Source organism: Wolffia australiana, chromosome 2 (assembly GCF_029677425.1).
Source record: "Wolffia australiana isolate 7733 chromosome 2, ASM2967742v1".
NCBI lineage: Eukaryota > Viridiplantae > Streptophyta > Magnoliopsida > Alismatales > Araceae > Wolffia > Wolffia australiana.
This window is the reverse complement of record NC_135836.1, coordinates 5,364,352-5,376,437: the sequence shown is the minus strand read 5'-3', so window position 1 is coordinate 5,376,437 and position 12,086 is coordinate 5,364,352. Positions and strand designations below refer to the sequence as shown.

The following is a 12,086-nucleotide window of genomic DNA, read 5'->3' as shown; positions in this document are numbered from 1 at the left end:
GAATCAAATCATATGGCATCTCAAGAAATCCTTTGAATGTATTCAATCTGTCTATGTTTCCTCTATTTATCAATCTCTCTTTAACCTCTTTCTTGCTTCGTTATATTCTCTTTCTTCTCACCTGAGTTCATTTGTTTTATACTCTTTATATCCTTCATTCAATTAGCACTCTCTGTCTCTCTCCTCTCAATCTCTAACTATAGCTTTCAGTGGAGCCTACCCTCATAGAGCCAAAATATCAAAACAGTTATGCATTTAAAGGACTAGTTTTTTGTTTAATCAATTTACCCCTAGGTTTTTCATGAAATTATTGCTTTTCCCCTGGAGAGTGTTAGATATGGAGCCTGAATCAAAGCATCCCTACGGGCTCGCTGCAGATCCAAAATATGTCATCTGCTTTGCACCTATTTTTACATGCAAAAATTGGAAATTTTCTTTATATATACTGCCTCTGTAAGATGATCTTCTGTGAATCAATTCAAAGTGTGGCTGTTTCTTCCTCTATTCTGTCTATTCTCTAGGATTGTGTATCTCTAAGCTTTGATTCTCCACAGAGTCACCCTGGCATGATTTAGCGGGGGATGAAGACGATAGGAGAGTGATAGTGGGAGACTTGTAGAAATCCTCAACAGTGACGATTCTACTGATGCATATGAGGACAGAACTCGGCATTTCCCTCCCACACTCTCAGACTCTCCATCTCTGTCTCTCTCATTCTCTCATAATTTTTCTCCCAATTCCCCTTTGAAAACACTGGAGGCAATGTGCAAGGCTTCCTCACCATATTTTTCTTCTATTGTGCTGAAAGATGATTGTGGTAATTTTGTTCCTTTTCAATTCCACATTATCTTTAATGAGAGAAATAATGCACTTTTTGGGTGAGATCCACCGCTGGGTTCTTCACAGCTATGGAAGATGTTTATCCAGTGGAGTGAAAATAAAATTGCCGGAGAATATCGATTCCTTATCTGCAGGAAGAGGAAACAAGTTAGGAAAGAGAGATCTACAAATAAGACAGAAGCAGGGTAGCACTGACCTGTCAATGATAAGCATGTGGACTCTCTGCGGGCATACCTTGAAAAGGCCTGGGAAAGCATAAAGAATCAATTACAAAACTGAAGAGCAAGAGTTGAAAAATAAACTGACCTTCACAGCATCTGCTGCTGCATCAGTTGGCATCGGCGATCCATCATCCGCATATATATTCCTGAAAAGTTTGCAAAATAATATAATTAGATAGGCTGAGAGCAAGATATTTATGGCCAGCGAAAAGTTTCAACCAAGGTTCTGCTCGACCAATCATGAGGTCGGGTGGCCAGATCGGCCATTAACCAACACAAAATCTACCAGACCCCTGGTCAACAAGACCTAGCCTTTTGGTTTGGTCAGGTTAGTTAACCCAAGAGTCAGGTAATGCTGACTGACCCTGGTTCGACCCGAGCGCAGACCCCCATCTTGGTCTGTTTGGGTCGAATGGTCAAGTGACCTGGTTGAGTGGTCTCATAATATATAATCTGTATATTTCTAGTTGCATCAATTCTTAGAGGACAGACCTGATCAGGTAACCTGACCTGACCGACTGACAAAAGATGAATAACTGGGTTTACTGGGTTGATAAGATCCAGCAACCTGACCTGGCCCATTGTCCCAGCCAAACCGACCCCATCTGCCCTCTTGGTCAAGTCGTGTTAGTTGTCCCATTCTAAACTGATCTTCGTGGGCCTTATCCTAAGTGACTCTTAGTGGACCCTAATTAATGAAAAATAGTGGCAGTGGGTTTACCTCCATATCACATTTATCAGGTCCCCATTCTTGGCTTCAGTGCTGATGGCAGCATCATACGCAACAATGTTGCCGTAGAATATCTTCTCCAAATCCTTCATCCATTTTGTCAGCAAGAGATTAACCTGTGATAGGATGGTGGATGGACAAATGACCATAAGGGAAACGATAATGGAGATGTCGTTTATGATGATGATGATGATGATGATGATGAAAATGATGAGCAGCTCACGCCCGCTTTGGAGACTCTCAGTTCTAAGTCATGGTTGTAAATCTCGTATAAATATTGGCCCAGCTCCACACCCTCTTTTCCCTCCTCCCTGAGGCGACGCAAGACAAGCCACATGTGAAGCACCAGGAGAGAGAATGTGGTTTTGAAGGTTTTCTCCAAATGGAACACTGCATAGATGTAACAGATGCTCACCCCCCACAACAACGTAAATCCGGCATTGAATACCTTTTTAAGAAAAAAACTAATAAAATAACCTCCACCCGACTTTTCAGATTCAAGAAACAGGCAAAGACATGCAGGCATCAGAAAGAAACAGCGCTGTATTTATCCGACTCTCTAGTCTAAAATAATCTTCTACAAAACAACACCGGGTAAGCGGTTTATCTCGACATCAGTAAAAGGTGTTTTAGAAAAAAAGTGTAATCTCCTATCTGCAGATAGAATGTCATGAAAAGTGAACCCTTCTAGTGTTTTATTGTGTTATTTCCAAGGCTTCCAAGGGGCCAAGATTTTCCTGACATCCTGTCTCCATCTCTCAATCTCTATTTCAAAAATCTCTGAAAGATTCAGAGTTGTAATGGCCAGACGAAATTGAATAGTATATCTGGGTACTGATACGGTCCTTCAGAGGACCTATCAATTTCGCAAGAAGAGAAGAGAGGAGATCGCACATGCCATAGAGAGGAGAGGAGACACAAATGTGCGAATTCAAATCACTGAAGAAGGGAGCGGGAGTGAAGGAAGTTGGCGAGAGTGAGTGGGCATTATTTTCCTGATTTTGTGCGGGTGCTGCGGTTCCTGTGTGGGGAATAGATTCTCCAACTCCTCAGATGCTATTGATGAGACTGCGTTTGGTTTTCTCATCCAAAATTTTCTTCTATTTTCTAAACCATCATGCTGTTGGACTGGTAATCTTGAAATATTTCTCTACACGACAATTCTGGAAATTCTTGGGGTATTCTCTCGCTCAAGTTAGACTGATAGATTTACTAAATGATCGGCAACTAAAAGCAACATGTTGGTTCAAGTTTGGGTTTGGAGCGATCCTGATTTGATCGAAAGATTGATCAAATCTAGATCCAAAAAAAAAGAATAAGACCAAATGATGTGGTAAAAAGAGGAAAAGAGAACCAAAAGTATTTTGATTGATCACGATTCGATTGATTCTATGTATCAAAAAAAAGAGGTATATCTTCAGTAGGATCAAAATATCGATCTAATCAATCCAATTTCCATTGGATAGACCGACCCAAGTTTCCATATCATTAAACAAGAGGATCAGGAAATTTCAATTTTGGAAAATTAGAGTTTGAAAAAGAAATACAAAAATAAGGAAATCAGATCGGAACTAAAAAGGCTGAACAAAGCCAGCATGACAAATCACACACCGTCATAAATAGCGGGCTTGTCAACTTGTAATACGACACGCTTAAAAATCACGTTTGCTCCTCTAATGCTTTTACTCTGTTTGCTGTAAAACAGCATTAGCTTTAATACCATACGCTTGATACCCTCGTACTGAGGCTCTTCTATCCTCAATGGGGAGTCTGCAGCTAGAGCTAATGAGCAGGGTCTTGACCAAAACAAGGTATTCAGCCTGACCTGTAGAAGGCAAGAATTCCATCATCTCAAACAAATACAAGAGGCATTTTACAACGCCCACAAGCAGAACTTAGATTCCAATTTCACACCACCAAAGTCTATGATAAATTCATACTTTATCAACTAAAAATGTGATCCAAAAGAGAAACATGTCCACAGGAAACTGGATTATTAAGCCAGTGCTAATGAGTAAGTTCTTGATCAAAACAGGGTACTCAACCTGGGCTTCAGAAGTCAACAAGTCCATCATCTTCAGCAGATACACGTGGCATTTTAGAATGCTCACAAACAGAACTTAAGTGGTTAATAATGAAACCCGAAAAAGAAAATTTTCCACAGGAGATTGAATTATTAAGCCTGCTTCAAATTTTACATCTGTGAGAGTAACAATCACCGCTTTCTCTTCAGCTTAGTCTATAGATTCCAAGAAATAGATTGTTAAGAGCAAAGTAATGTCTGCTTTACCCTGGAGATCCGCACAAAGACGATGACTGATTGATACATTTGGTATGAAATTTCCTTCAAAGTATGTCGGTCAAATTAGTTGACTAAACGCTGATCATCTCAAAAATAACCAGATTCATCCGGAAAAACATTGTAAAAGTTCAAATGGCAAGCTGTTTCGCGGAAAAAAAAACAATTAAGGCTCACTATAGATAATAACATCAATCCCACGTATCAATATCAAATCACAGAGACAATTAGAACCAGAGAAAAACAAGCAGAAGGCATAAAAATACAAACATCAACCCAAAACTCCCCACGAAACCATACAACTAAATTCCCAAAAAAAATTAAAAATTGAACAGAACCAAGGAAATATCTTCAGAATTCACCTCACGGGCTTCGGGTTTTGGCACGGACGGCGCATTTGAAGGCCAGTCCGGCGATCCAGAGGTGAAAACCCTCGACGGATTCCGGCGAAGAAGGAGATGCCCGAGATTTCTAAAAGAAGGATTCTCAGCGATCTTCCTCATCCCGAGAATGCAGAGGCGCGGCCCCGCCGTCCCCCACCGTCGCATTTCCTCTCCTCGAACTTCCGACCGTTCCGATCGCCCAGATTTACAGGTTTTTCTAAGTTTAGAGTCTCTGAAATAGGTCGAACATGGGACGGGCCGAAACCGACCAATCAGCCCAATAATAAATATCCTTCAATTGGGCCTGATTTCCTTATTATCACCCCAATATTTGATTAAATTAAAGTTCCTTACATAATTGCAACAATAGACATTAGGGAACGGCACGTCTGGGACGTGATGCCCCAGACGTGACGGGACGGATGACGATCCGTGACGGACGGTGACGTGAAGAAACTCACTGTCTCATCACACGTCCAAGGATTTCAGAAAAATCCGTCACATTCGCGTCACCATCATGTTTTGTGGCGTCCTTGTCAGGGGATAGCGTCATCGTCACGTGTGACGGGAAAAACAACCATGAGGAGGAGAGAAAATTGGAGGGGCATGTCTCCATTTTTCTTTGGACGGCATCCTTTTGCGCGCGCGAATCAATGCAGGGACTTTTCTGCAAAATGCCAAGAAATCGAGTTAGCGACACCGCGTGGTGAAATCTAGGCAATTTTTAAGCTTTTTGGTCATTTTTAAAAATCTGTCACGGCCGTCACCCGTGACGGTCGTCCCGTCACTCGTCCGAGGCCCTCCATTAACGTCGTATCACCGTCATGCCCAGTTCATCATCCGTCATTGTCGCCATCACCGTCATAGGCCCTTAATTTTGTCACCGTCACATCATTTGTCAGGTGCCCTCACCGTGAAGTGAGACGTGACGGAAGACGTTGATCTCGGAGAGTCAGTGAGGAGAAATATTGTCATCATTCAAGCAAACGAGAGACAATGACGAAGTGGGGACGAATGACATTGTTGGTCTGGGACGTCCCGTCCACTCTTAGTAGGTATAAATACCTGACTTTTAGCCTGTTCCTTGAATCCCACAGTCAAGGCATAGGTAGAGATCACCAAACGTCATCCGTCACATCACGCGTCACCGCGACAGACTCATGACGGATGACGTGACAGTGACGGTGAGGAACCAGATGAGCCGTGACGGTGACGGTGACGTATTGCCTGTGACGGTGACGGTGACGGTGACAAAAAGTTTGTCATGATGACGTCCGTGACGGAATTTTAATACAATTTTTTTAAAAAATATAATTGTATTAAAAAAAATCCCTAAAATAAGCAGGAAATATTTACTGATAATTTTAATTATTATTGATGTTGACTAGATTTTCTTTACGCGTGAAGTATCCTCAACTTTGAATCTTCATTATTTCCTCAGTTCATTTCTCAGCATTTTCTAAATGTGCATAATCCATTCATCTTTGATTTTTTTAGTCCTTCAAAACAGGGAATTTGCCAATGTTCAATTTGGGTAAGGATTTTCTCCTTTTTCTTAAAAATTTCTTAATTTGTTATTGGTTTATTTCCTTCAAGCTCTGCTTCATTTAATAATTCAAAAATCAACTCACAAAGCTTGCTGATATTATTTCTAAAAATATTTCATCTCGGTCTCGACTTTTCCTGGCTCAAGCATGAGAAGGATCTAATGAACTAGAAATCTAACATGGATAAAATGAACAAGAAATCAAAGATTGAATGTTTTTCTCAGAGTCCGCTGAAATAATTGATGAAATTCAACTTTGAGCGGTTTTGACATATCTCATAGACAAAGTTGCTGAAGAATGAATTAAAGATTTCAGACAAGACTGAGGAAGAATAGATTGATCACATACCATATTGATACCCCGAGAGATCAGCAGGCTGATCTCGAGCCCCAATCTAAGATCAAGATCAGTATCTAGCAATAGGTGGAAATCCCCGTCTGCTCGAGAGAAGAAAAATAAACTACTTTCCTAGATAGAGAGGGAGAAGGAGTGGGGACGATCGAAATAGAGAGACGAAGAGGGAGTGATCCAGCAAGGGAGAGGGAGAAGCAGAGGGAGAAGGAGAGAGAGACATAAAGAGAGAGAGATATATACGGAGGAGGAGATGGAGCGATCCAGATAGAGACAGAGAGAGGGAGGGAATGAGGAGAGGGAGTAATCCAGAGAGAGACAGAGAGATAAGGGGAGAAGGAGAGGGAGCGAGTCAGAACAAAAGTATATTAATTATTATTTCACATAATTTTGTAATTCCCGTCACTAGTGACGGTGACGCCATCACCGTGACGGTGACATGATGGAACTGGGATGCAAGGACGAGGGACGGGCATGTGACAGATTTTTTGAAAATCGTCAGACGCGTGACGTGACGGTGACGCGATGAATATTTCGTCATGTCACAACCCGTCATCCGTCCCGTCACGTCCGGGGCGTCACGTCCTGGACGGGCCGTTCCCTAGGCGTAGTTACTGCAGTTGAGAGGAGAGGATAGCTTTCGCGCCATTGCTCGAGGAGAACCTTCCGCGGGCGATTGGCGAAGACGGTCCAGATGATGGCATCTCGTGTTGCTGCCTCTGGATCGACCTCAGCGCCGTTGTTGAATTCAAATGAGAAGTTTTCCATGAATCGAATTCCTTGTAAGTTTCTCTTCCGCTCAGAAATTGGTTTAGAGAGGTTGATTAGGTATAGATTCGTTTTTTTCTTGTTTTTGTTGAGCCTTTTTTCAATGGCGACCGGGATATGTGAGCACGATGCTCGCCATTGACTTTATCCTGGATGCCGTTTCTGTTAACGTGAGATTTTGGAGGGGAATTTGGATTCAAGGCTTTGCAACTGACGGCACGCTTTTTCTGATTCCTCTGGTTTGCTGGCGCTGGAAATGAGTGATTGCTCTTGAGGCATATTTTCCATTTCTTTGCTAAAGATTTTGTTCATTTTCGTGTGCTAATGAGCAATTAGTTGACGTGGACCGCGATGTGTGACTCTTTGATTATTTTAAATGGATTTCATCCCTCATTTTACTTCTGTTGATGCGAATTTGTAGAGGAAAAGTGAGATTTAAGGACATAACTTGTTGAGTTTTAACGTGCGGCAAACTTAATCAACTTTTTAATTTTTTGATTATCTTCTGTAGGTAGAGGTGCGCGTTATAGACTTACTGTTGTTACGTGTAGTTCTACACAGCAGCAAGTGTCAAGGTAATTGGCGCTCTGGCTTGTATTTGAGAAGTCTTTTGAATGTTGATGAAATTTTCCTGATTAAAATTATTTATTGCCTTGGTCAGCGACCTGACGAAGAATGAAGAACACATTAAGATTATGCATTTGGATGGGGCTCACTGCCGTCGGGGATTTGTTATTTTACCTTTGATTTCCGCTGGCATAGCTATGTCTTCACCAGCTCTCGCGAAAGGGAAGAACAAGAGCAAGTTCGACGAGAATAGGTTGCTTGAACAAAACAGAAAGATTCAAGCTGCAAATAATGTGCCGGAAGACTTCCCAAACTTCATTAGGGAAGGTAAATGATTATGTTTATGACATGGTAAATAAGAAAGAAACATTTTTCATCAATTTCCATGTTTACATGTCTCATCACAGCTCTCTCTGCCCTGGAATTTTTTTAATAAATTATCATTGAGCCTAGTTTTAAAACATTAAAAATATATTCTTTTCGTGATCATCCTGAGCATTGTTTCTCCAACGTAAAGATTGTATTTTGTATCGGCATTCATTCTTAGGTGAATGTTACTCCTTTTCCAGAATACTGTCTTTACCTTTGCACGACTGTTAATTTTTATTTTTTGATTTTTATTATGCTTTTTGGATAGTGAGAACAAATTTTAATCTGATTTCCAGGATTTGAGGTAAAGGTGGTGACTTCTGAAAAATATGTGAAGTGCGATTCAGGCCTGCTTTACTTGGATATCGCTGCTGGCCAAGGTGATTGCCCAACGGATGGTCAACAGGTTTCTTCTTTCATTTTTCTTCCCAATAAATGTTATTTCCTAGACCCGTGTCAAATTTTTGAACCAAATTTTCTAATCATATTCTCTGGAAATAAAGCCCCGGTTATAAAATTTGATGAAAGATAATTTAGTGTCTACTGATATTTTTTATCCTTTCTACTTCGTGAAAAATATAAATTCATCATGAACACAATACATTTGTTATTTCCATTATATACTTTTCTCCTTTTTTACCAGTATACAGTAATAAGTAGATAACCTATTGCCTTTCATAATATTAAAGTTACTCCAATATTTTCTATCTCATTCTAAAATTGAGGTCAATTAATCGCAGGTGACATTCCACTACATTGGATACAATGAATCTGGCCGTCGGATTGACAGCACCTACATTCAGGGCTCCCCTGCGAAGATCCGGATGGGCACAAAGGTTCTCGTCCCTGGTAACTTCCTTTCGCTAGGGCACATTATTCCTCCTAAAGAATAATCACACATTGAATAAATGTTTTTTTATTCAGGTTTTGAAGAAGGCATTCGTGATATGAGACCTGGCGGAAGACGCAGGATCATCATCCCCCCAGAGCTCGGCCCTCCGGTAAATCTTTTATTTATCTTTTTGATCAATTATTGAATTTATATTAAGTTTTTTCAATCAGTTCTCATCAATCATCATACCTGACCTTGGAACGGGAACGGAAGGAAAGCCTTCGTGCCTTCCGTCTGTTCAGTCATCTGTTCTGTCCAGCTCACCCAATAGTGACGAAACAAATGTTTAGGCTCTGCCACGGGTGACTGAATGCAGTTATAGTTCAGGGACGCGGACGGGACTATTTTTTCGTCCCGGGACAAAAAAATCGTCCCATCCGAGGATGCGGACAAATTTTGGGACGAAAATTCGTCCCGGGGACCACCGGACGGGATGGTTTTTGTCCCGTGGGATGAAAAAACCGTCTGTCTGGAGGTCTCAGACGATGGACGGACAGATGTGGATGAAAACCGCAGGATTCACATCCGACGGTTGAGATCTCGCCACGTGGCCTTGCTATGACAATTTGCATCAAGGTCCTTGTGTTTTTTCGCTCGTGCAAACTGACGCCGCTCAGAATTAATTGTACAAATGACCATTTGCATTCTCTCCATATTTCCCTTAAAATACTTAGAAAATTTTATATTAATATATTAAAAATATAAAATGGGTTCTTTTCGTCCGGGACAAATTTGGGAATGAAAATTCATTCCGGGAGGACTGGACGGAACGAAAAACCATCCTCGAGATTATTGGATGGGATAGTTTTTTTGTCGGTGGACAAAAAACCGTCCCGTCCTTCATCCCTGAGCTAACATTGGACGTAGGACGGGACGAAATTCGTCCCGTCCCGTCCTTCGTCCACGTCCGGGACGATCCGGAACTATAAATGCAGTGCAGTCCATCTCGTCTTGTCCGTCCTACTTCTGCCGTCCGTTCCCACGCTTTAATTTACATAGCCAAATTGGCTCTTTTTAAAATGATTATTACTACTTGGCTGATGATGGTGGTGGTTTATTTAACTTTGGATCAGGTGGGGCCCTCCACATTTTTCAGTGCCAAGCAGTTTGAAGTCTTCGACGTGGAGCTTCTTGGGGTGAAGGACTGTCAAAGGAGAACCATCGGATTCTACTCCGATTTCGTGTGCGAATGATTGATGTGATTGGCACCGTCGGATTTCGCAATGGCATTTTGAAAGTCAGAAAATGGGCAGCTCAGGTCAGTCAAATTTGACATTGCAAATCGTGCTCATATCGGCCAGATCAAAATATGCAAGGGTCGATTGACTGAACTAGTTGATCAATGATTGAATCTGCAGATTTAATCATATAAATCCAGAGGACTGCTTGATGATCCATTGGCTGATTTGACCTATCTGCCTGATGAGTCGATTTCCTTTTACTTTCTGTTTCAATGAGGCATATGGATAAAATGTATAATGTCCTCTCTTGTTTTCTTTCTTCCTCATAACATTGTCATAAGATAGAGTCAAATACATCTATCTACATAAGTTCATCATTTTCTCACCATTTATCAGGTACGTTTCCTTTGCTTACTACTCAGTCAGGAAACAAATTTTAGCATCTCATCCAAAGCTTCACCCTCGTAGAAGAAACCATGCCCACTTAGGCAAGAGATCTTTGACAAACATTGAGGAAAGGATTGCAAAATTTTTGTGATATTTTACGACTTCTCAAAGAAGCTCATCAAGAATTGGATGATATATCAGATTATGATGATGGAGATGATTGGCATGCAAGAATAGATGACTTTTTTCCTCTTGGGATATGGAATCAGGTTTCCTTCGTTAGGAAGAGGCAATCGAGAGGCGCAAGGCAACTGTGACTATCAAAGTGAAGTTTAGGTACCAACTTTGTCCAGACAAAGGGCCCTAAAGAATACTACGACTCAAATGATGCAACAATTTCTTTACTTGAAAGGATACATATGACCTAAGCTCATTAGTTGCTGCTTCTTAACCTCAGATTACGAGGGGTGGCCAAAATTTGTTAGAAAAATCTCCAAGAATTACTTGACCAATGAGGGGAAATGACACGTTATTGGGATCTACTTGACCAACAGAGGATATAAAAAATTCTATTCTTGAAATGATACATATGGCATAGGTTCATAAGTTGCAGCTTCTTAACCTTAAATTATGAGGAGTGGCCAAATTTTATTGGAAAAATCTCCATAAGTTAATTGACCAATGAAGGGAAATGAAAACCTTAAAACCCTCTTCATGGCAGCAGAAGCTAAAATCGATTCTAAATTGATTTGAAATCAAAGATTAAATCAAAACAAAATTTTGGTCCCTTGTGGAGAACTCGTTCCATCCTTGACTTGCTTCATAGGAGAGTGTTTTGAAGATGTTCATGAGTCTGACTTCTAGAAGTATCCACACAATCAAGGGGCACTTGGATCTATGATAAGTCCAAATTTAGGGGTTTTATGTCGTTGTTTTGATTCAGACTTAGCCAACAATATTTATGAAAATTTTTCACTTAAATACTTTATTATTAATATAGGGCAAGTAAGGGGTCGATCCACAGAGAGGCAGAAATTTAATTTCAGAATTTTTTCCTCAAGGTTGGGATGAAGAAAATGATTTTAAACGTGAAAAATACAAAATTTTGAGATTTTTCTAGATTTTTAGGTAATTTTTATAATTCCCGATGATTTAAGTTAAGCCAAAATACAAGGAGAAACACAAAATCATATTTTTAAACTAATTTTTCTATTTTCTCTTAGCAAAATAATCAAAAATAAATATTTTTAGAATTTTCTGGAATTAATTTACATAAAAAAACAACTATAAATATTAAAGACGAGAGATAGAGATTTTTAAAGAATCTTTTAGGTGTTAAAATGACTTAAAATAGATTATATGAATTTTCTAGATTTTTTCTTAATTTTTTTCGGATTTTTTCAATGCAGAAAATAATTTTTCTGATTTTTGTCCGATTTTTTTTCTATTTTTTTAATAATTTTTAAATATTAAAAATATGGTATTTACCTACTCCGGCGGCGGCGGCGGCAGGGGAGTGGCGGCGCCGGCGGCAGGCCAGATGGACCAGCA

General features: G+C 40.3%; 2 protein-coding genes across 3 annotated transcripts; one reads left to right on the top strand and one right to left on the bottom strand.

Annotated features, from left to right (window-relative positions):
* Window positions 1–761: 761 nt before the first annotated feature.
* LOC144716609 (ubiquinol-cytochrome C chaperone family protein) lies at window positions 762–4,689 on the bottom strand. Its single transcript, XM_078591793.1, has 7 exons — window positions 4,453–4,689; window positions 3,403–3,616; window positions 2,015–2,181; window positions 1,783–1,907; window positions 1,147–1,207; window positions 1,037–1,085; window positions 762–968 (listed from the first exon to the last, which is right to left on the bottom strand). The coding sequence occupies exons 1-7, from the start codon at window positions 4,636–4,638 to the stop codon at window positions 907–909; spliced, it is 864 nt and encodes a 287-aa protein (XP_078447919.1). The 5' UTR covers window positions 4,639–4,689; the 3' UTR covers window positions 762–906.
* A 2,306-nt stretch (window positions 4,690–6,995) lies between these two features.
* Window positions 6,996–10,536, top strand: LOC144716608 (FKBP-like peptidyl-prolyl cis-trans isomerase family protein). 2 transcript variants are annotated; one of them, XR_013584945.1, is made up of 8 exons: window positions 6,996–7,153; window positions 7,651–7,714; window positions 7,801–8,033; window positions 8,372–8,481; window positions 8,816–8,924; window positions 9,000–9,076; window positions 10,041–10,225; window positions 10,326–10,536. XR_013584945.1 is itself a non-coding variant. In XM_078591792.1 (7 exons), the coding sequence occupies exons 1-7, from the start codon at window positions 7,066–7,068 to the stop codon at window positions 10,158–10,160; spliced, it is 801 nt and encodes a 266-aa protein (XP_078447918.1). In that variant the 5' UTR covers window positions 6,996–7,065; the 3' UTR covers window positions 10,161–10,536. The 2 variants fall into 2 exon arrangements, 1 of the variants encoding a protein (XP_078447918.1); XM_078591792.1 differs by having other exon boundaries at window positions 10,041–10,536.
* The last annotated feature ends 1,550 nt before the right edge of the window (window positions 10,537–12,086 follow it).